The 24,459-nt window shown below is 50.6% G+C and overlaps 1 protein-coding gene across 1 annotated transcript in view; it reads right to left on the reverse strand.

The window, feature by feature from the left end:
• Positions 1 to 24,459, reverse strand: part of MYLK (myosin light chain kinase) — a 129,977-nt gene that overhangs the window by 99,160 nt on the left and 6,358 nt on the right. The window contains exons 2-3 of the mRNA XM_038751481.1: positions 12,265 to 12,472; positions 4,995 to 5,061 (exon numbers count right to left, since the gene is read on the reverse strand). Coding sequence (XP_038607409.1) covers positions 4,995 to 5,061; positions 12,265 to 12,472 — 275 coding nt within the window. The remainder of the gene's footprint in view (positions 1 to 4,994; positions 5,062 to 12,264; positions 12,473 to 24,459) is intronic.

Here is a 24,459-nt window from a genome sequence, read left to right on the forward strand (position 1 = left end):
ACTGAGCCATGCTGCTTATGGTGAGTACTTGGGAGAGTACAATATAACAGAGTTGGTGGATGAGTTGCCTGCCCACAACAAGTTTACAGTCTAGAAGGGGAGACAGGCATTGAATATAAATAAATAAATTACAGATATGGACATCAGGGCAGTGGAACTGAGGAAGGGGTGATGAAAGGGAGCAATCCAAGTGCAAGGGCAATGCAGAAGGGAGTGGGTAAGAGGAAAAGAAGACGGTTGGGGAAGGCATCTTGGAGGAGATGTACCTTTCAATAAGTTTGTCAGATATGAGAAGGAAGGGTGTTCCAGGCCAGAGGCAGGACATGGGAGAGAGGTCAGAGGCGAGATAGACGAGATTGAGGTACAGTGAGAAGGTTGGCATTAGAGGAGTGAAGTGCATGGGCTGGGTTGTGGTTGGAGAGTAGTGAGGTAGGTAGGAGAGGGCAAGGGGATCGAGTTGTTTTGAATGCTTGACCTCAGTGTACTCTCCTAAAAGACACCCCCCCACACACACACCTCTGCCGCATTTTTCACTGTCCCAGGGGCTGGGTGATGACACAAGAGAGATGGGAGGGGGGTTGGGGGGGAGAAGTAGAATGGGAAAGGAGAACAGGCTGGGCACTGGAGAAGCCAGGGCCCACTCCAGACTCTGGGAGCAGGAAATCAATCAATCAATCAATCAATCAATCAATCGTATTTATTGAGCGCTTACTATGTGCAGAGCACTGTACTAAGCGCTTGGGAAGTACAAATTGGCATCACATAGAGACAGTCCCTACCCAACAGTGGGCTCACAGTCTAAAAGGGGGAGACAGAGAACAGAACCAAACATACCAACAAAATAAAATAAGTAGGATAGAAATGTACAAGTAAAATAAATAAATAAATAAATAAATAGAGTAATAAATATGTACAACCATATATACATATATACAGGTGCTGTGGGGAAGGGAAGGAGGTAAGACGGGGGGATGGAGAGGGGGACGAGGGGGAGAGGAAAGAAGGGGCTCAGTCTGGGAAGGCCTCCTGGAGGAGGTGAGCTCTCAGCAGGGCCTTGAAGGGAGGAAGAGAGCTAGCTTGGCGGATGGGCAGAGGGAGGGCATTCCAGGCCCGGGGGATGACGTGGGCCGGGGGTCGATGGCGGGACAGGCGAGAGCGAGGTACAGTGAGGAGATTAGTGGTGGAGGAGCGGAGGGTGCGGGCTGGGCAGTAGAAGGAGAGAAGGGAGGTGAGGTAGGAGGGGGCGAGGTGATGGAGAGCCTTGAAGCCCAGGGTGAGGAGTTTCTGCTTGATGCGCAGATTGATCGGTAGCCATTGGAGGTTTTTGAGGAGGGGAGTAATATGTCCAGAGCGTTTCTGGACAAAGATAATCTGGGCAGCAGCATGAAGTATGGATTGAAGTGGAGAGAGACACGAGGATGGGAGATCAGAGAGAAGGCTAGTGCAGTAGTCCAGACGTGATAGGATGAGAGCTTGAATTAGCAGGGTAGTGGTTTGGATGGAGAGGAAAGGGCGGATCTTGGCAATGTTGCGGAGCTGAGACCGGCAGGTTTTGGTGACGGCTTGGACGTGAGGGGTGAATGAGAGAGCGGAGTCGAGGATGACACCAAGGTTGCGGGCTTGTGAGACGGGAAGGATGGTAGTGCCGTCAACAGAGATGGGAAAGTCAGGGAGAGGACAAGGTTTGGGAGGGAAGACAAGGAGCTCAGTCTTCGACATGTTGAGCTTTAGGTGGCGGGCGGACATCCAGATGGAGATGTCCTGAAGGCAGGAGGAGATGCGAGCCTGGAGGGAGGGGGAGAGAGCAGGGGCAGAGATGTAGATCTGGGTGTCATCAGCGTAGAGATGATAGTTGAAGCCGTGGGAGCGAATGAGGTCACCAAGGGAGTGAGTGTAGATTGAGAACAGAAGGGGACCAAGCACTGAACCTTGGGGAACCCCCACAGTAAGAGGATGGGAGGGGGAGGAGGAGCCTGCAAAAGAGACTGAGAAAGAACGACCGGAGAGATAAGAGGAGAACCAGGAGAGGACGGAGTCTGTGAAGCCAAGGTCAGATAACGTGTTGAGGAGAAGGGGGTGGTCCACAGTGTCAAAGGCAGCTGAGAGGTCGAGGAGGATTAGGACAGAGTATGAGCCGTTGGATTTGGCAAGCAGGAGGTCATTGGTGACCTTTGAGAGCGCAGTTTCAGTGGAATGAAGGGGACGGAAGCCAGACTGGAGGGGGTCGAGGAGAGAGTTGTTGTTGAGGAATTCTAGGCAGCGCATGTAGGCAACTCGTTCAAGGAGTTTGGAAAGGAATGGTAGGAGGGATATGGGATGATAACTAGAAGGTGAGGTGGGGTCAAGAGAGGGTTTTTTTAGGATGGGAGAGACATGGGCATGTTTGAAGGCAGAGGGGAAGGAACCAGTGGAGAGTGAGCAGTTGAAGATGGAAGTTAAGGAGGGGAGAAGGGATGGAGCGAGAGATTTCATAAGATGAGAGGGAATGGGGTCAGAAGCACAGGTGGCCGGAGTAGCACTTGAGAGGAGGGAGGAGAGTTCCTCTGAGGATACCGCTGGGAAGGATGGGAGAGTAGCAGAGAGTGTTGAGAGCCGGGAGGTTGGAGAAAGGGGGGAAGAGACTTTGGGGAGGTCGGACCTGATGGATTGAATTTTGTTAATGAAGTAGGAGGCCAGATCGTTGGGGGTGAGGGAAGGAGGAGGGGGAGGAACCGGGGGCCTGAGAAGGGAGTTGAATGTACGGAAGAGCTGGCGGGGGTGATGGGCATGGGTGTCAATAAGGGAGGAGAAATAGTTTTGTCTGGCAGAAGAGAGGGCTGAGTTAAGGCAGGAAAGGATAAACTTAAAGTGAAGTGAACTTGAAGGAAAGGGGGAGGCTAACCCCAAAGTGGGAATTGTTTCTGGCCTGCAGCTCTGCTCCACCCCCATTCAGTTACCAGCCCCATCATCCCCACAGCCAGAACCTGGGGACATCTCCCGCATTGTCCCCACAGCCAGAACTCAGGGACCCCAGCCCCATCACCCCCACATTCGGGATCTAGGGACACCAGTCCCATCACCCCCACAGCCAAAACCGGGACAACAGCCCCACTGGCCCGAGAGCTAGAATCTGTGGACACCGGCCTCGTCATCCCAGAGCCAGGATCCAAGGACCCCATCCCCCATCGCTGAAACGTGGGACACCAGCCCCATCACCCTCTAGCTGGAACCCTGGGGCTCGGGCCCCAACTCCACAGATGGAGCTCCACCCTCTCCCCTACCTACAATGATACCCACCTGCCCCATTACCCAGATGGTTAGAGCAGTGCTTGGCACATAGTAAGCGCTCACAAATGCCATAATTATTATTATTATTATTATTATTATAATGTTTGCCCCCACCCCCAAGCCGATCCCATCACAGTCATTAGTTAAAATCTGCTAAAATTGCTAAAATCCACCCTTTCCTCTCCATCCAAACTGCTACCACGTTAATACAACCATTCTTCAGCCTAGATGACTGCATCAGCCTACTTGCTGACCTCCCAACCTCCTGTCTCTGCCCACTCCAGTCAATCAATCAATCAATCAATCAATCGTATTTATTGAGCGCTTACTATGTGCAGAGCACTGTATTAAGCGCTTGGGAAGTACAAATTGGCATCACATAGAGACAGTCCCTGCCCAACAGTGGGCTCACAGTCTAAAAGGGGGAGACAGAGAACAGAACCAAACATACCAACAAAATAAAATAAGTAGGATAGAAATGTACAAGTAAAATAAATAAATAAATAAATAAATAGAGTAATAAATATGTACAACCATATATACATATATACAGGTGCTGTGGGGAAGGGAAGGAGGTAAGATGGGGGGATGGAGAGGGGGACGAGGGGGAGAGGAAAGAAGGGGCTCAGTCTGGGAAGGCCTCCTGGAGGAGGTGAGCTCTCAGCAAGGCCTTGAAGGGAGGAAGAGAGCTAGCTTGGCGGATGGGCAGAGGGAGGGCATTCCAGGCCCGGGGGATGACGTGGGCCGGGGGTCGATGGCGGGACAGGCGAGAGCGAGGTACAGTGAGGAGATTAGTGGTGGAGGAGCGGAGGGTGCGGGCTGGGCAGTAGAAGGAGAGAAGGGAGGTGAGGTAGGAGGGGGCGAGGTGATGGAGAGCCTTGAAGCCCAGGGTGAGGAGTTTCTGCCTGATGCGCAGATTGATCAGTAGCCATTGGAGGTTTTTGAGTCCTTACTTCACACTGCCGTGTGGATCACCTTTCTACAAAATCCTTGAGGACATGTCACTCCAATTCTCAAAAATCTCCAGTGGCTGCCCACCCACCTGAGGATCAAACAAAAACTCCTCACCATTGGCTTTAAAGCACTCCATCCCCTTGTCCCCTCCTACCTCACCTCACTTCTCTCCTTCTACAACTCAGCCCGCATACTTCAATCCTCTGGCACTAACCTTCTCACTGGACTTCCATCTCATGTGTCTCACCGCTGATCCCTGGCCCACGTTCTGCCTCTGGCCTGGAAGGCTCTCCCTCCTCAAATCCCACAGACAATGACTCTCAGCTCCTTCAAAGCCTTATTGAAGGCCCATCTCCTCCAAGAGGCCTTCCCAGACTAAGTCCCACTTTTCCTCATTTCCCACTCGCTTCTGCGTCACTCTGACTTGCTCCCTTTGCTCTTCCCCCTGCCTCCCAGCCCCTCAGCACTTATGTTTATATCTGTCATTTTACTTATTTGTATTGATGTCTGTCTCCGCCCCTCTAGACTATGAGTTCGTTGAGGGCAGGGATTGTAACTGTGGATTGTTGTATTGTCCTTTCTCAAGAGCTTAGTAGAGTGCGCTGCACAAAGTAAACACTTAACAAATGCGGTTGAATAAATGATGAATGAATTAGCCTCTGGAATCCTGACCTCTCCCAGATGCCTAACCCCTCGACCCCTCCCTGCTCCTACCCCACCCCTCCTTGGTCCCTCCCCCCTGGGCCTGCCCCCTGCAGTCCCTCCCCACTCACCCTGAAGTCTTGGCAGACAGACTGGCAGACTTATCTGGAGTCAGATCATAGTTCTTCATGGAGTTTCCTAGAAAAAGGAGAATTCATTCAATCGTATTTATTGAATGCTTACAGTGTGCAAGGCACTGTACTAAGTGCTTGAAAATGAGTTTTAGCACAGGTCTGGGGGCTGCTGACATCAGACTGATTGCATTGAGGGCTAGGTTTGTGTGTGGGGGGATGTTGGTTGGGGGGGGGGGGGGGTCACTCCTGTCCCCAGTATCTCTGACTGGGCTCCTCCTCCTTTGAAGGAGCTCATCCTAGTGGAAAAAGCCTGGGCATGAAAGTCAGAGGACCTGGGTTCTAATTCTGGCTCTGCCACTTGTCAGCCGTGTTACACTGGGCAAATGACTTTACTTCTCTGTACCTTAGTTACTCCATCTTTAAAATGGGAATTAAATCCTACTTCCTCTTACAAAGACTGTGAGCTCCATGTGGACTCGGGATTGTGTCCACCCTGATTAACTTGTATCAACCCCAGCACTTAGGACAGTGCTTAGCATGTAGTAAGCGCTTAACTGATACTATCATCATAATCATCATCATCATCATCATCACACCAAGCACTTAAAAACTTACCTCCTTCCCCTCCCCACAGCACCTGTATATGTGTTTGTACAGATTTATCACTCTATTTATTTTACTTGTACATATTTACTATTCTATTTGTTTTGTTAATGATGTGCATTTAGCTTGAATTCTATTTGTTCTGACAACTTGACACTTGTCCACATGTTTTGTTCTGTTGTCTGTCTCCCCCTTCTAAACTGTGAGCCCGTTGTTGGGTACGAACCGTCTCTATATGTTGCCAACTTGTACTTCCGAAGCGGTTAGTACACTGCTCTGCACACAGTAAGCGCTCAATAAATACTATTGAATGAATGAATGACCTGGAGGATCTGAACTCCCTATCTTCCCTCCCAAACCCTGCCCTCTCCCTGACTTTCCCATCACTGTTGATGGTACTACCATCCTTCCCGTCTCACAAGCCCACAACCTTGGTGTCATCCTCGACTCCGCTCTCTCGTTCACCCCTCACATCCAATCCGTCACCAAAACCTGCCGCTCTCACCCCCGCAACATCACCAAGATCTGCCCTTTCCTCTTCATCCAAACCGCTACCCTGCTGGTTCAAGCTCTCATCCTATCCCGACTGGATTACTGCATCAGCCTCCTCTCTGATCTCCCATCCTCCTGTCTCTCCCCACTTCAATCTATACTTCACGCTGCTGCCCGGATCATCTTTGTGCAGAAACGCTCTGGACATGTTACTCCCCTCCTCAGAAATCTCCAGTGGCTACCAATCAACCTACGCATCAGGCAAAAACTCCTCACTCTCGGCTTCAAGGCTCTCCATCACCTCGCCCCCTCCTACCTCACCTCCCTTCTCTCCTTCTCTAGCCCAGCCCACACCCTCCGCTCCTCTGCCACTAACCTCCTCACTGTGCCTCGTTCTCGCCTGTCCTGCCGTCGACCCCCGGCCCACGTCCTCCCCCTGGCCTGGAATGCCCTCCCTCCGCACATCTGCCAAGCTAGCTCTCTTCCTCCCTTCAAAGCCCTACTGAGAGCTCACCTCCTTCAGGAGGCCTTCCCACACTGAGCCCCCTCCTTCCTCTCCCTCTCCTCCCCCTCCCCATCTCCCCCACCCTACCTCCTTCCCCTCCCCACAGCACCTATATATATGTTTGTACATATTTATTACTCTGTTTTACATTTGTACATATTTACTATTCTATTTATTTTATTTTGTTAATATGTTTTGTTTTGTTGTCTGTCTCCCCTTTCTAGACTGTGAGTCTGCTGTTGGGTAGGGACCGTCTCTATATGTTGCCAACCTGTACTTCCCAAGCGCTTAGCACAGTGCTCTGCACACAGTAAGCGCTCAATAAATATGACTGACTGACTGAATGAATGAATCTGGGTGTCAAGGGCTATAGAAGCCCCTCGTTCATTCCTTCCCCACGACGGGCTTAGCGGGGGCAGCAGCGAAGTCGGGGCGCCACCTGCTGGCCACAAAAGGGAAGCACCGGCCTGTTCGGGAAATCAGTCTATCAATGGCATTATTTATTGAGCGCTCACTATTCATTCATTCATTCAATCGTATTTATTGAGCGCTTACTGTGTGCAGAGCACTGTACTAAGTGCTTGAGGGAATGGAGTATAAAAGAGATGGCAATAAACTCGTTCTGGGCAGGGAAACATGTTTACCAACTCTGTAATACTGTACTCTCCCAGGAGCTTAGTACAGTGTTCTGCACCCAATAAGTTCTCAATAAATACCATTAATTGATTGATTGCCCACAAAGAGCTTGCAGTATAGAGGGAGAGACTGACATTAATAGGAATAAGTAGCATATATAATTAAAACCTGGGTCTGTTCCCCCTACATTTTTTAAAATGACATGAAGTGTTTACTTTGTGCCAGGGGCTGTATTGTGCGCTGGGTGGATACAAGATCATTCATTCATTCATTCATTCATTCAATCGTATTTATTGAGCGCTTACTGTGTGCAGAGCACTGTACTAAGCGCTTGGGAAGTACAAGTTGGCAACATATAGAGACGGTCCCTACCCAACAGTGGGCTCACAATCTAGAAGGGGGAGACAGAGAACAAAACAAAACATATTAACAACATACAATAAATAGAATAAATATGTACAAATAAAATAAATAAATAGAGTAATGAATACATACAAACATATATACATATATACAGGTGCTGTGGGGAGGGGAAGGAGGTAAGGCGGGGGGATGGAGAGGGGGAGAGGAAGGAGGGGGCTCAGTCTGGGAAGGCCTCCTGGAGGAGGTGAGCTCTCAGTAGGGCCTTGAAGGGAGGAAGAGAGCTAGCTTGGCGGATGTGCAGAGGAAGGGCATTCCAGGCCAGAGGGATGACATGGGCCAGGGGTCGACGGCGGGACAGGCGAGAACGAGACACGGTGAGGAGATTAGTGGCAGAGGAGCGGAGGGTGCCGGCTGGGCTGGAGAAGGAGAGAAGGGAGGTGAGGTAGGAGGGGTGAGGTGATGGAGAGCCTTGAAGCCGAGGATGAGGAGTTTTTGCTTGATGCGTAGGTTGATTGGTAGCCACTGGAGATTTTTGAGGAGGGGAGTCACATGACCAGAGCGTTTCTGGACAAAGAAAATCTGGGCAGCGGCATAAAGTATGGATTGAAGAGGGGAGAGACAGGAGGATGGGAGATCAGAGAGGAGGCTGTTACAGTAATTCAGATGGGATAGGATGAGAGCTTGAACCAGCAGGGTAGTGGTTTGGATGGAGAGGAAAGGGCGGATCTTGGCAATGCTGTGGAGGTGAGAGCGGCAGGCTTTGGTGATGGATTGGATGTGAGGGGTGAACGAGAGAGCGGAGTCGAGGATGACACCAAGGTTGCGGGCTTGTGAGATGGGAAGGATGGTAGTGCCGTCAACAGAGATGGGAAAGTCAGGGAGGAGGCAGGGTTTGGGAGGGAAGACAAGGAGTTCAGTTTTGAACATGTTGAGTTTTAGGTGGCGGGCAGAGATCCAGATGGAGATGTCCTGAAGTCAGGAGGAGATGTGAGCCTGGAGGGAGGGGGAGAGAGCAGGGGCAGAGATGTAGATTTGGGTGTCATCAGCGTAGAGATGATCGTTGAAGCCATGGGAGTGAATGAGGTCACCAAGGAAGTGAGTGTAGATCGAGAACAGAAGGGGACCAAGAACTGAACCTTGAGGAACCCCTACAGTAAGGGGATGGGAGGGGGAGGAGGAGCCTGCAAAAGAGACTGAGAATGAACGACCAGAGAGATAAGAGGAGAACCAGGAGAGGACGGAGTCTGTGAAGCCAAGGTTGGATAGCGTGTTGAGGAGAAGGGGGTGGTCCACAGTGTCGAAAGCAGCTGAGAGGTCGAGGAGGATTAGGATAGAGTATGAGCCGTTGGATTTGGCAAGCAGGAGGTCATTGGTGACCTTTGAGAGGGCAGTTTCCGTGGAATGTAGGGGACAGAAGCCAGGTTGGAGGGGGTCAAAGAGAGAGTTGGCGTTGATCAGTTAATCAGGATGGACACTGTCCCTGTCCCACATGGGGCTTGCAGTCTTAATCCTCACTTTACAGTTGAAGCAACTGAGACACAGAGAAGTGAAATGACTTGTCCAAGGTCCCACAGCATACAAATGATGGAGTCAGGATTAGAACCCATGACCTTCTGACTCCTGGGCTGGTTCTCCTTCTACTAGGTCATGCTACTTGGGGACAGAAGCTGGAGGGAGTGGGGAGTGGGGAGTGCCAGCCCCCGCATTCACACTGCAGGTCATCCTGGTGAGGGGGCCTGGAGTCTCTAGACTGTAAACACGTTGTGGGCAGGGAACATCTTTGCCAGCTCTGTTGAGTTGTCCTCTCCCAAGCGCTAAGTACAGTGTTCTGCACAAGCAGCATGACTCAGTGGAAATAGCACGGACTTTGGAGTCAGAGGTCATGAGTTCAAATCCCGGCTCTGCCAATTGTCAGCTGTGTGACTTTGGGCAACTCACTTAACTTCTCTGTGTCTCAGTTACCTCATCTGTAAAATGGGGATTAAGACTGTGAGCCCCACGTGGGACAACCTGATCACCATGTAACCTCCCCAGCGCTTAGAACAGTGCTTTGCACATAGTAAGTGCTTAATAAATGCCATCATTATTATTACTACTAATAATAAGCGCTCAATAAATACCATTGACAGTGGCGAGCTATGTCGGGGGACCCTTTCCCTCGCAGAAAGCCGAAGCTCTAAATCGGGCCCCTCAGCCTCGCCGGGTTCATCCCGGCCAGCCCCCTGCGCCCGTTCCCTGCCAGCGGAGGCTGTGGAGGGGGGAGTCTCTGCCGGAGGAGGCACAGCTGCGCGGACATCTGGCGGCTGCTTGGCCCCCGTAGCAGCGGTAGGGATTTTGGGCAGACTCCAGGCTCCGGCCCCGTCCCACGTGGCACTGCCACGCGGCCTCACTGCCTCGGGGCGGGGTCGCGGAAGCCCAGTACTCACTCTCTGGGCGGGAGGACCACCCGCTCACGCCCCTCTCCCCAGCCTGGGGACCGAGAGGGCCTGGGGAGCGCACCCTGCTACTAACCCTCTCGGAGCGGGAGGCTCGCGAAAACTCCGCGGTCTCCTGGGTGCGGGTTGGAGAGGAGGGAGGATGGGGAATGGGAGTCGGGGGGAATGGGGAGGAGAGTTGGGGGATGGGGGGTGGATAGGGAACGGCGCTGAAATCCATCTTGTGGATTCTCTTTGGGTTTCAGTTATGGACCCACTGTGTGGCTCCCTTAGAGGGGGGTCTCCAGAGCAGGGGAAGGGGTCCCTGAAGGGGATTTTGGGTGTCTTGGCTCAGTGTCCAGAGCCCGGTCAGTGCCGGGGGGCACATATTCGCGGTGTCAGCAGCAACAGCAGGAGCAGTGTCGGCTCCCTGGGAGCCCCCTCCCTCCCTTCCTCTATCCCTCCGGCCCTCTGCCCCTCCCTCCGTCCCATCGCCCCTCCTCCCGAGCTCCGGGCAGGGCAGGGGGAGGCAGGAGAAGGCGGGCGGGCGGCCAGTGCAGTCTCGGGCTGCAAGCCCGAATTCTTTTGCCGTGAAGGAGCCTCCCTCTACTCCGGCAGGAAGAAACTATCTCAGCTATGCGGGCTGAGGGTCGTCGCCGCCGGCTGGCCGGGCTGGCCGGCCTGGCCCCTTGTCAGGCTGGCGGGGGTCAGCTCCCTCCCTCTCTCTGCTTCAGCGCTGGAAGGGGCCTCCGCCTCCAGGATGGCCACCCTGATTGACCCCAGTAGCCTCTGATGTCTCTCTGGTGGCCCACCTGCCACGCCCAGATCGGGGGACCGGGATGTTCGACGCGCCCGTGTGTGTGTGTGTATATAATAATAATAATAATGACAATTATGGCATTTGTTAAGCACTTATGTGCCAGGCACTGTACTAAGCACTGGGGTAGATACAAGCAAATCGTCTTGGACACAGTCCCTGTTCCATATGAGGCTGGCAGTTTCAATCCCCATTTTATGGATGAGGTCACTGAGGCACTGAGAATTTTGATTTTACAACCTCTGGTAGTACTTATGTCTATATCTTACATGTCTCGTTCCTGAAGCACTAATGGTGGCGTTTATTAAGTGCCTACTATGTGCAAACCACTGTTCTAAGCGCTGGAGAGGTTACAAGGTGATCAGGTTGTCCCAAGGGAGGCTCACCGTCTTTAATTCCCATTTTACAGATAAGTCATGCCCATCTTTTCTCCATTCTATCCCTCTATCGGTAAATCATTTTTCAACTAGAACGCAAGTTTTTTGAGGGCAGGGACCATGTCTGTTAACTCTCAGACTCTCCCAAGTACTTAATTTAGTGCATTCATCCAGATACTCAAGAAATTGGACTGATCGATGGTAGAGTCTTTCCATCAGACTGGCAACCTTCAAGGGCAGAGACCGTGTCTCCTCTCTGCACTGTCCTTTCCCTGCACGCAGCACGGGGGTGGGGAGAGAAAGAGAGAGAGAGAGAGAGCGAGAGAGAGAGAGAGAGAGAAAGTGTCCATCCATCCATCTGTCCGATCTCTCCATCAGACCTGCAGCCCCTCAAGGGCAGGGACTGTATCTCTTTCTCCTGCCTCTCCCTCGGGGGTGGGGGTTGGGGAGAGAGAGAGAGAGAGAGAGAGAGAGAGAGAGAGAGAGAGAGAGAGAGAGAGAGAGAGAGAGAGAAAGTGAGTGAGTGAGTGTGTGTGTGTGTGTGTGTGTGGTCTCCCATCAGACTTGCAGCCCCTGGAGGACAGGAACTCTATCTCCACACCACCCCATCCGTCCCCAGTGCCCAGGAGAGAAAGAGAGAGAGAGAAAGAGAGAAAGAGAGAGAGAGAGAGAGAGAGAGAGAGAGAGAGAGAGAAAGAATGTGTGTGTGTGTGTGTGTGTGTGTGTGTGTGTGTGTGTGTCTCTGGCCTCCCCATCAGACTGGCAGTCTCTCAGAGACAGGGATTGTGTCCTCCCACCTCTGTCATCCCCCAGCACCTAGCACAGTGTGTGCATATGTGTTGTCTCCCCATCTGAATGGCAGCCCCTGGAAGAGAAGGTCTGTGTCTCCCTCCTCTCTGTTTCTCCCTCAGCACCCAGCACAGAGTGTGCGGGGCGGGGGACGGGTGGGAAAGGGGAAGTGGGGATGTATGTCCTGTCCCCCTAGCCCCCAGACTGCCCCCACCCCCAGGCACCGGTTATGCTTGCCAAGATGCCCCTCTGACTCCCGCCTGTCACTCACGCTCCACGGTCAGCTCCACGGTCAGCCGCCGGACCCCAGTGCTGTTGGCTGCCTCACACGTGTACCTGCCTGCGTCCTCACTGCGCAAGCTGCTGATCACCAGGCTGAACCGGCCGTGCCAGCCAGGCTCTGCTAGGAAACGGCCCCCGCTGGGCACCCGCTGGCCGGCGCGGTGCCAAGTGACGTTTGGCTCAGGGAAACCCTGCACCTGGTGGGGGAGACAGGAATGAGGCAGGGTGCACAGCTCCCAGGGGCTCAGGGACCCAACCACCATCAGGGAGACCAGGGGGGCCGGCTGAGTCAGGGATCATGTGGACTCCCTCTGTGCCCACCCAGGTGGGGGCCCAGATGCTGCTCTGCTGGGCCAACAGCAGAGGAAGGGAGGTGGGGGGCAAAGTCCCGCCAGGGTCTCGCTTATCTTGGGATGACACCAGGCCAGGGTGAAGGGGGAACTTGGTGGAGGGGGAAGCTTGGGGTCCACCCTAAAGGGAAGTGGACACAGGGGACCATGGTTACAAACCTCCAATAGGTTGGACTGTCAGCCACTGAGGACCACCAATGGTCACCCCTGGGTCAGTCCTCCCACCCACCCAACCTAGAATTGTCTCCAAGATTTTTGGATGAACCACGTGCTGGGGCTAGGAACAGACCATCCAACATCCCTGACTCTCCCCAGTGACCCAGCATGAACCTTTCCAACACCTCTGACTCCCCCCAGTGACCCAGCATGGATCATCTATCACCCCTGACCCTCCCCTCTCCATTCCGACTCTCTCCCAGTGTCCAATACCCCTGACTCTCCTCACTCCACCCCTGACTCAGTGACCCAGCATGAATTGCCATCACCCCTTACTCTCCCCTGTAATCTAGCACAGACCATCTGACACCCCTCACTCTCCATTTCCCATCCCTGATTCTCCCAATGATCCAGCACGGATGCCCATCCATGATTTGGCCCAGTCCCCTTGGAATTGTTGGTATTCCCAGATTCCAGGCTCCCTTTGGCATAGACAGCTCCAAGTCTTCCAAATTTCCAGACATGACGCTGCCTCAGTTTCCCCAGATCCCCTGCCTTGGTGCCCCTCACCCCGTCCCCTCCTCCAACACATATCCACTTTGCTCCCACAGTGTGTACCTGCTCAGGGGCCACTGAAACACCCAGGATGTACAAACACACACATAGACAAACCATGTGTGTACCCTCACACTCTGTGCATCTGCCCACACAGTCACCGTGAGACTATACCAGGGCCCCTCCCACACTGCACACATACTGAACACCTAAAGACACCACTGGTCTAGTGACCTCTCTCCCAGCCTCACACCCCTGTCCCCACTGTAATCACCCCAAAGGCTAGCGCTGACCAGCACCTGGGGGTCAATACATCTCACCACCGAACCACCCAGCCTCCAGGACCAGGGTCGCTCTCATCCAGCTGGACACCCATCTGTCCGGCACCCGCTGGGAGTCAGGAATTAGAAGAGATCCAACGGGCCTTACCCTTTCCCCCCTCTCCTCTGCCCTGCCCCCAGAAAAGAGGCGGGAATCATGGACGCCGTCTCCACGGGAACCGTGTCGTCACGGGAACCCGGAATGGACCCCCTGCAGCGTCCGACCTTGCGGTGTTAATGTGTAATCCCAAAGCATCAACTGGACACCCAGATTGCTGTGTCATTGCCCGCTTGCACGCACACACAAGCACACACACACACTCTCTCTGTGGGTGTGGGGCAGAGTAGCATCAGTAGCATTTATTGAACACCCACTAAGGTGTGCTGCACTGTACTAGACACTGTGGAGAAGCAGTGTTGCCTAGTAGAAAGAATCCGGGCCTGAGAGTCAGGAAACCTGGGTTCTAATCCTGGTTCTACCCCTTGGCTGCTGTGTGGCCTTGGAAAAGTCACTTCACTTTTCTGGCCTGAAGTTTCCTCAACTGTAAAATAGGGATTCAAAATACCTGTTCTCCCTTCTCTTTAGTCTTTGAGTCTGATGTGGAAAATGGGGATGAAGACTGTGAGCCCCCCGTGGGACAACCTGATCACCTTGTAACCTTCCCAGCGCTTAGAACAGTGCTTTGCACACAGTAAGCACTTAATAAATGCCATCACTATTATTATTGAGAAGCAGCATGGCTCAGTGGAAAGAGCCCGGGCTTTGGAGTCAGAGGTCATGGGTTCAAATCCAGGCTCTGCCACTTGTCAGCTGTGTGACTCTGGGCAAGTCACTTCACTTCTCTGGGCCTCAGTTCCCTCATCTATAAAATGGGGATGATAACTGGGAGCCCCCCATGGGACAACCTGATATCCTTGTAACCTCCCCAGTGCTTAGAACAGTGCTTTGCACATAGTAAGTGCTTGATAAATACCGCTATTATTATTATTATTACTTAACATCTCTGTGCCCCAGTTACCTATCTGTACAATGGGGATTAAGACTGTGAGCCCCCTATTTGACAACCTGATCACCTTGTAATAATAATAATAATAATAATAATAATGGCATTTATTGAGCACTTACTGTGTGCAAAGCATAGTTCTAAGCGCTATAAACTCCCCAGTGCTTAGAACAGTGCTTAGCACCTAGTAAGCGCTTAATAAATGCCATCATTGGAGTCAGACGTCATGGATTCAAATCCTGGCTCCGCCAACTGTCAGCTGTGTGACTTTGGGCAAGTCACTTCACTTCTCTGGGCCTCAGTTACCTCATCTGTAAAATGGGGATTGAAACTGTGAGCCCCCCCATGAGACAACCTGATCACCTTGTAACCTCCCCAGCGCTTAGAACAGTGCTTTGCACATAGTAAACGCTTAACAAATACCATCATTATTATTATTATTATTATGTGGGACAGGGACTGTGTCTTTTCTGATTGTATTGAATCTAATGTAGTGCTTAGCACATAGTAAGCACTTGACCAATACCGCTATTATTATTATTTTCAATTATTGATTTTTATGGTATTTGTTAAGCACTTACTATGTGCCAGGCACTGTTCTAAGCGCTGGGGTAGATACAAGCTAATCAATTTGGACACTGTCCCTGTCTCACATGAGACTCCCAGTCTAAATCCCCATTTTACAGATGGCACAGAGAAGTAGCAGAGTCAGGATTACAACCCAGATCTTTCTGACTCCCAGGCCTGTGCTCTATCCACTAGGCAACACTGCTTCCCATTATATTATTATTTGGAAAATACAGAATACAAACAAGTCTCACTATTATTATTCTTACTGGAAAATACAGAATACAAACAGATACTCCTATTATTATTATTATTATTGCTACTGTTACCCTCTAGACTGTAAACTCCTTGTGGACAAGGAACATATCTGTTAATCAATCAATCAATCAATCAATTGTATTTATTGAGTGCTTACTGTGTGCAGAGCACTGTACTAAGCACTTGGGAAGCACAAGTTGGCAACACATAGAGATAGTCCCTACCCAACAGTGGGCTCACAGCCTAGAAGGGGGAGACAGAGAACAAAAGAAAACATATTAACAAAATAAAATAAATAGGATAGATATGTACAAGTACAATAAATAAATAAATAGAGTAATAAATATGTACAAACATATATATATATATATATACACATATATATATATATACAAACATATATACATATATAGAAGCAGCGTGGCTCAATGGAATGAGCCTGGGCTTTGGAGTCAGAGGTCATGGGTTCAAATCCCGGCTCCGCCAATTGTCAGCTGTGTGACTTTGGGCAAGTCACTTCACCTCTCTGACTCATACTGTACCCTCCCAAGTGCTTAGTACAGTGCTCTGCACATAGTAAGCACTCAACAAATGCCACCGACAATGATTGTAAAGTACGGAATTCAGCACAACTATTATTACTGGAAAGAATAAAATAAAAGTGACACATTTCTTGTGCACAAGAAGTTCACCCTCTTAACAGGGGAGACAAACACAAATATTTATAAGCGGTCAAGATAAATACTTGAGTAGACAAACACACAGGCCCACACCCACGAGTGCTGAGGAGCTGTAGATGAGGTCGCAAGAGCTGCAGTTGGCAGAAGGGATGAAGTGGCTCAGGGTTCTGGGAAATCAATCAGGAAAGCTTGTTGGAAGAGGAGAGATTTTAGGAGGGATTTGAAGGTGGGGAAAGCTGTGGTCTGTCTGATGTAGGGAGGGAGGGAAATCCAGGCTGAGGGAACACCGTGAGCCAGGGGAATGGAAGTGGGAGAGGCAAGAGCAGAAGTGGCCAGGAGGTTGGATGGAGAGAGCAGAGCCAGTGAGATGGGGGTAGCGGGAGAAGAGAGTGGAGGGCTCAGGTAGGGCTGGCTCTGGGAGAATCTTGAGACCAATTGCCTTGAATTTGAGGTGGGATCGTTAGAGGGAGGAGTGGATTTAAAGGGAAAGACAAGTTCCATTTGGGGCATGTTAAATTTGAGGTGGCGGGGAGGTCTAGGGGACATCCAGGTGGAGAGGCCATGGAGGCAGGAGGAGACACGGGGAGGCAGGAGGAGACACGGGGATGCAGGTTCATTCATTCATTCAATCATATTTATTGAGTGCTTGCTGTATGCAAAGCACTATACTAAGTGCTTGGGAGAGTAGACTATAACAACAGACACATTCCCTGCCCACAGTGAGCTCACAGTTTAGAGGAGGAGACAGACATTAATATACATAAATAAATAAATTACAAATATATACGTAAGTGCTGTGGGGATCGGAGGAAGGATAATAATAATAATAATGGTATTTGTTAAGCACTTACTATGTGCAAAGCACTGTTTTAAGTGCTGGCGGGGTTACAAGGTGATCAGGTTGTCCCACGTGGCGCTCACAGTCTTAATCCCCATTTTATAGATGAGGTAACTGAGGCCCAGAGAAGTTAAGTGACTTGCCCAAAGTCACATAGCAGACAAGTGGTGGAGCCGGGATTAGAACCCATGACCTCTGGTTCCCAAGCCCTTGCTCTTTCCACTGAGACATGCTGCTTCTCTATAATTATGGTATTTGTTAAGTGCTTACTATGTGCCAGGCACTGTACTAAGCACTGGGGTGGATACAAGCAAATCAGGTTGGACACGGTCCCCATCCCACATGCAGCCCACAATCTCAATCTCCATTTTACAGATGAGGGAACTGAGGCACAGAGACGTGAAGTGACTTGTCCAAGGTCACAGAGCAGACAAGTGGCAGAGTGGGGATTAGAACCCATGACATTCTGACTCCCAGGCCAGGGCTCTTCCCACTACTCCATGCTGCTTCAAGTCAGGTCATTGCAAAAGGAAGTGGGAGAAGAGGAGAGGAGGGCTTAATCAGGGAAGGCTTCTTGGAGGAGATGTGCCTTTGATAAGGTTTTGAAATGGGGGAGAACGATTATCTCTCTGATATTAGGAGGGAAAACGTTCCAAGCCAAAGGAAGGATGTGGGAGAGAAGTTGGCAACAAGATAGATGAGACTGAGGTACAGTAAGAAGTTTAGCATTAGAGGAATGACGTGAGCAGGATGGGTTGTAGTAGGAGAGTAGAGAGGTGAGGAAGGAAGGGGCAAGCTGATGGAAGGCTTTAAAGCCAATGGTGAGGAGTTTTTGTCTGATGTGGAGGTGGAAGGACAACTACTGGAGTTTTTTGAGGAGCGAGGTGACATGTCCTGAATGTTTTTGTAGAAAAATGATCCAGGCAGGAGAATGGAGTACGGACTGGAGTGGGGAGAGACAGGAGGCAGGGAGGTCAGCAAGGAGGCTGGAACAATAATCAAGAAGGGATTGGATAAGTGCTTGCATTAATGTGGTAGCAGTTTGGACAGAGAGGAAAGGGCAGATTTTGGCGATGTTGTGAAGATAGAACTGACAGGATTTAGTGATGACTTGAATATGTGGGGGGAACAAGAGAGAGGAGTCAAGGATAATACCAAGGTTACAGGTTTGTGAGACAGGAAGGATGGTGGTGCTGTCAATGGTGGTGGGAAAGTGAGCTGGAGGAGAGGGCTTGTATGGGAAGATAAGAAGTTCAGTTTTAGCCGTAGTAAGTTTGAAGTGACAGGAAGACATCCAAGTAGAGATGTTTTGAAGGCAAGAGGAAATGCAAGACTGCAGAGAGGGAGAGAGATCAGGGCTGGAGGTGTAGATTTGGGTACCATCGGCATAGAGGTGATGGTTGAAGCCGTGCGATCAAATGAGTTTTCCAAGGGAGGTGGTGCAGATGGGGAAAAGAGGGGGACCCAGAACTGAACCTTGAGGGACCCCCACAGTTGGGGGGATGGGAGGCAGAGGAGGAGCCCACAGAAGAGACTGAGAATGAGCAGCCAGAGAGATAGGACGAGAACCAGGAGAGGACAGTGTCAGTGAAGCCGAGTTTGGCTAATGTTTCCAGAAGATGGCAGTGTCAACAGAGTCAAAGACAGTTGAGAGATTGAGGAGGATTAGGATAGAGTAGAGGCCATTGGATTTGGAAAGAAGGAGATCATTGATGACCTTTGAAGGGGTCGTTTTTGTGGAATGAAGCCAGATTGGAGGGGGTCAAGGAAGGAATTGGGAGAGGAACTTGAGGCAGTGGGTGTAGACAGCTTGCTCAAGGATTTGGGAGAGAAATGGTAGGAGGGAGATGGGGTGATAACTGGAGGGAGCCTTGGGGTTAAGGGAGGGTTTTTTTAGGATGGGGAGACATGGGCATGTTTAAAAGTAGTGGGGGAGAAGCCACTGGAGAGCGAACGATTGAAGATGCAGTTAGGGAGGGAAGAAGGGAGAAGGCAAATGTTTTGATGAGGTGCTAAGGTACATGGTCAGATGAACAGCTGGAGGGATTGGATTTTGAGAGGACAGGAGCTCTCCTTTAGAGATGCTGACGGGAAAGATGGGGTAATTAAAGGGACAGGAGAGGGAAGGGATTGGAGGGGGCAGGGGAGATTTTCGGGAGATCAGGCCTGATAGTGTCAGGTAAAATGAAAAGTTGGAGCTGGAGACGGAGAAGAGGGAATCATCGTCTGTGGAGAGGTGAGGCTGTCTGGGAGGATGAGTTCACTGAGAGAGCAAGTGGAGAGCAGGGGATGCAGGGCAGAGCCTGGAGGACATCCACGATGACAGCCCGAGAGGCAGAGCCAGAGACAGAGAACCAGACTCAGCAGGAGCAGTTGGAGAGGAAAGAGGGACCCTCAGGGAGCTCACACACTAAGAATAAGGGAAGGGAGATGGGGCTGGTGACAGACAAACCAGGAAGGGTGAAACAGTAATAACACAAAAACAACATAAAAGACAAGGAAGACAAGATAGAGAGCTGAGGCTAGACTCAGGACACACATACATATCTGTACTTATATTAATGTCTGTCTCCCCATCTAGGCTGTAAGATCATTGTGGGCAGGGAATATGTCTGTTACATTGTACTCTCCCAAGCACTTACACAGTGCTCTGAACACAGTAAGAGCTCAATAAATACAATTGTCTAACACACACAATTTCTGTGGGTTTGGGGTCTTTGGGGTACAGTGGGTTAGGCTGAGCAGAGAAAGAGTAAAGGATCACCGGTGAGAAGTAGTGTTGTCTAGTGGAAAGCAGGCTAGCAGTGTTGTCTAGTCCTTTCCAAACTCCTTGAACAAGTCGTCTACAAGCGCTGCCTTGAATTCCTCAACGCCAACTCTCTCCTCGACCCCCTCCAATCTGGCTTCCGTCCCCTACATTCCACGGAAACTGCCCTCTCAAAGGTCACCAATGACCTCCTGCTTGCCAAATCCAACGGCTCCTACTCTATCCTAATCCTCCTCGACCTCTCGGCTGCCTTCAACACTGTGGACCACCCCCTTCTCCTCAACACGCTATCCAACCTTGGCTTCACAGACTCTGTCCTCTCCTGGTTCACCTCATCTCTCCGGCCGTTCATTCTCAGTCTCTTTTGCGGGCTCCTCCTCCCTCCACGGCTTCAACTATCATCTCTACACTGATGACACCCAAATCTACATCTCTGCCCCTGCTCTCTCTCCCTCCCTCCAGGCTCGTATCTCCTGCTGCCTTCAGGACATCTCCATCTGGATGTCTGCCCGCCATCTAAAACTCAACATGTCCAAGACTGAACTCCTTATCTTCCCTCCCAAACCCTGCCCTCTCCCTGACTTTCCCATCACTGTTGATGGTACTACCATCCTTCCATCTCATAAGCCTGCAACCTTGGTGTCATCCTCGACTCCGCTCTCTCGTTCACCCCTCACATCCGATCTGTCACCAAAACCTGCCAGTCTCACCTCCGCAACATCACCAAGATCTGCCCTTTCCTCTCCATCCAAACCACTACCCTGCTTGTTCAATCTCTCATCCTATCCCGACTGGATTCCTGCATCAGCCTCCTCTCTGATTTCCCATCCTCCTGTCTCTACCCACTTCAGTCTACACTTCACTATGCTGCCCGGATTATCTTTGTATAGAAATGCTCTGGGCATGTCACTCCCCTCCTCAAAAATCTCCAGTTGTTGCCTATCAACCTTCGAATCAAACAAAAACTCCTCACTCTCGGCTCTCCATCACTTCGCCCTCTCCTACCTCACCTCCCTTCTCTCCTTCAACAGCCCAGCCTGCACCCTCCGCTCCTCTGCCACTAACCTCCTCACTGTGCCTTGTTCTCACTTGTCCTGCCGTCGACCCCAAGCCCACGTCCTCCCCCTGGCCTGGAATGCCCTCCCTCCGCACATCCGCCAAGCTAGCTCTCTTCCTCCCTTCAAAGCCCTACTAAGAGCTCACCTCCTCCAGGAGGCCTTCCCAGAGTGAGCCCCCTCCTTCCTCTCCCTCTCCTCCCCCTCCCCCTCCCCCCGCCTTACCTCCTTCCCCTCCACACAGCACCTGTATATACGTGTATATGTTTGTACATATTTATTACTCTATTTATTTATTTTACTTGTACATATTTATTCTGTTTATTTTATTTTGCTAATATGTTTTGTTTTGTTGTCTGTCTCCCCCTTCTAGACTGTGAGCCTGCTGTTGGGTAGGGATCGTCTCTATATGTTGCCAACTTGTACTTCCCAAGCGCTTAGTACAGTGCTCTGCACACAGTAAGTGCTCAATAAATACGATTGAATGAATGAATGAAAGAGTCCCAGCCTAAGAGTCAGAGGGCCTGGCTTTTCATCCTGCCTCCTCCACTTACCTGCTGTGTGACCCTGGGCAAGTCACTTTAGTTCTCTGTGCCTCAGTTCCCTCATCTGCAAAATGGGGGACTGTGAGCCTCACATGAGACTTGATACCCAAATCTATATCTCCTCTTCTGTTCTCTCTCCCTCCCTCCAGGCTCACATCTCCTCCTGCCTTTGGGACATCTCCACCTGGATGTCCTCCCACCACCTAAAACTCAACATGTCCAAGACTGAGCTCCTTATCTTCCCTCCCAAACCCTGTCCTCTCTCTGACTTTCTCGTCACTGTGGAGACACTACCATCCTTCCAGTCTCACAAGTCCACAACCTTGGTGTCATCCTTGACTCAGCTCTCTCATTCATCCCTTACATCCAATCCATCACCAAAACCTGCCGGCCTCATCTTCACAACATCACCAAGATCGGCCCTTTCCTCTCCACCCAAACTGCTACCTTGGTAGTACAATCACTCATCCTATCCTGACTGGATTACTCCCTCAGCATCCTTTCTGATCTCCCAACCTTCTGTCTCTCTCCACTTCAGTCTATACTTCACTCTGCTGCCCAGATTATCTTTCTATGGAAACACTCTGGGCATGGCACCCCACTCCTCAAAAATCTCCAGTGGTTGCCTATCAATCGTTGTATCAAGCAAAAATTCCTCACTATTGCTTTCAAAGCTCTCCATCACCTTGCCCCCCTTACCTCACCTCCTTTCTCTCCTTTCATTCATTCATTCATTGTCATATTTATTGAGCACTTACTGTGTGCAGTGCACTGTACTAAGCACTTGAACAGTACAATTTGGCAACAGATAGAGACAACCCCTACCCAAAAACGGGCTCACAGTCAAGAAGAGGGAGACAGACAGCAAAACAGAACAAGTACACAGGTGTAAATATCATCAAAATAAATAGAATTATAGGTATATACACATCATTAATAAAATAGAGTGATAAATATGTACAAATATACACAAGTGCTGTGGGGAGGGGAAGAGGGTAGGGCAAAGGGAGGGAGTTGGGGTGATGGGGAGGGGAGAAAGAGGGGAGGATGGGGAGGCTCAGTCTGGGAAGGCCTCCTGGAGGAGGTGAGCTCTCAGTAGGGCTTTGAAGGGAGGAAGAGAGCTAGTTTGGCGAATGTGTGGAGGGAAGGCATTCCAGGCCAGAGGTAGGATGCGGGCCAGGGGTCGATGGCGGGACAGGCGAGAATGAGGCTCAGTGAGGAGGTTAGCAGCAGAGGAGTGGAGTGCGCGGGCTGGGCTGTAGAAAGAGAGAAGGGAGGTGATGGAGAGCTTTGAAGCCGAGAGTGAGGAGTTTTTGTTTGATTCGAAGGTTGATAGGCAACCACTGGAGAGTTTTGAGGAGGGGAGTGACATGCCCAGAGCGTTTCTATACAAAGATAATCTGGGCAGCATAGTGAGGTGTAGACTGAAGCGGGGAGGGACAGGAGGATGGGAGATTAGAAAGGAGACTGATGCAGTCGGGATAGGATGAGAGATTGAACCAGCAAGGTAGCGGTTTGGATGGAGAGGAAAGGGCGGATCTTGGCAATGTTGTGGAGGTGAGACCGGGAGGGTGACAGATTGGATGTGTGGGGTGAATGAGAGAGCGGAGTCAAGGATGACACCAAGGTTGCGGGCTTGTGAGATGGGAAGGATGGTAGTGCCATCCACAGTGATGGAAAAGTCAGGTAGAGGACAGGGCTCTTTCTACAGCCCAGCTTGCACACTCCACTCCTCTGCCACTCACCTCCTCACTGTGCCTCATTCTCGCCTGTCCCGCCATCGACTCCTGGCCCATGTCCTACCTCTGGCCTGGAATGCCCTCCCTCCTCACATCTGCCAAACTAGTACACTCCCCCTTCAAAGCCCTACTGAAAACTCACCTCCTCAAGGAGGCCTTCCCAGACTGAGCCCCCCCTCTTTCCTCTGTTCCTTCTCCCCTCCCCATCACCCCGACTCCCTCCCTCTGCTCTACCACCCTCCCCATCCCACAGCACTTGTGTAGATATGTACATATTTATTATTCTATTTATTTTATTAATTATGCATATATATATATGTATAACTCTATATTGATGCTATTGATGCCTGTCTACTTCTTTTGTTTTGTTTTGTTGTCTGTCTCCCCACTCTCTAGACTGTGAGCCCGTTGTTGGGTAGGGGTTGTCTCTATCTGTTGCCAAATTGTACTTTCCAAGCATTAGCACACCCCCTTTTAGACTGTGAGCCCACTGTTGGGTAGGGAGTGTCTCTATGTGATGCCAATTTGTACTTCCCAAGCGCTTAGTACAGTGCTCTGCACATAGTAAGCGCTCAATAAATACGATTGATTGATTGATTGATTGATTGCTCTGCACATAGTAAGCACTCAATAAATACAATTGAATGAATCAATTTATCTTGAATCTACCCCAGTGCTTAATACAGTGCTTGGCACATAGTAAACACTTAAATACCATAATTACAATGATTATTGTAACTTGTCTGCTGTATAACCTTGGGCAAGTCACTTAACTTCTCTATGCCTCAGTTATCTCATTTGTAAAATGGGGATTAAATCCTCCTGGATCCCACAGCCAGGATCGGGAACACCAGCCCCATCGCCCCCACAACTCAACCTGGGGACACCTGCCCCATCAACCCTACAGTCAGGCAACATAGACCTCTGTCCCATTGCCTCCACAGCTGATACACAGGAACACCGGCCCCATCATCATCATAGCCGGAACCCGGTGACCTTGTGCTACTCTCCTACTGCAACACAGACGGTTTGCTCCTCTAATGCTAACCTTCTCATTGTACCTCGATCTCGTCTATCTTGCCACTGACCTCTCACCCACGCCCTGCCTCTGGCCTGGAATACTGGAATATCTGTTTATGTCTGTAATTTATTTACTTATGTAACACCCCTGTATCTATTCTATTTATTTGATTTTGTTAGTATGTTTGGCTTTGTTCTCTGTCTCCCCCTTCTAGACTGTGAGCCCACTGTTGGGTAGGGACTGTCTCTATATGTTGCCAGCTTGTACTTCCCAAGCGCTTAGTACAGTGCTCTGCACACAGTAAGCGCTCAATAAATACGATTGATTGA

The sequence above is a fragment of the Tachyglossus aculeatus genome, chromosome 1 (assembly GCF_015852505.1).
Source record: "Tachyglossus aculeatus isolate mTacAcu1 chromosome 1, mTacAcu1.pri, whole genome shotgun sequence".
In the NCBI taxonomy this organism is placed as follows: Eukaryota; Metazoa; Chordata; class Mammalia; order Monotremata; family Tachyglossidae; genus Tachyglossus; species Tachyglossus aculeatus.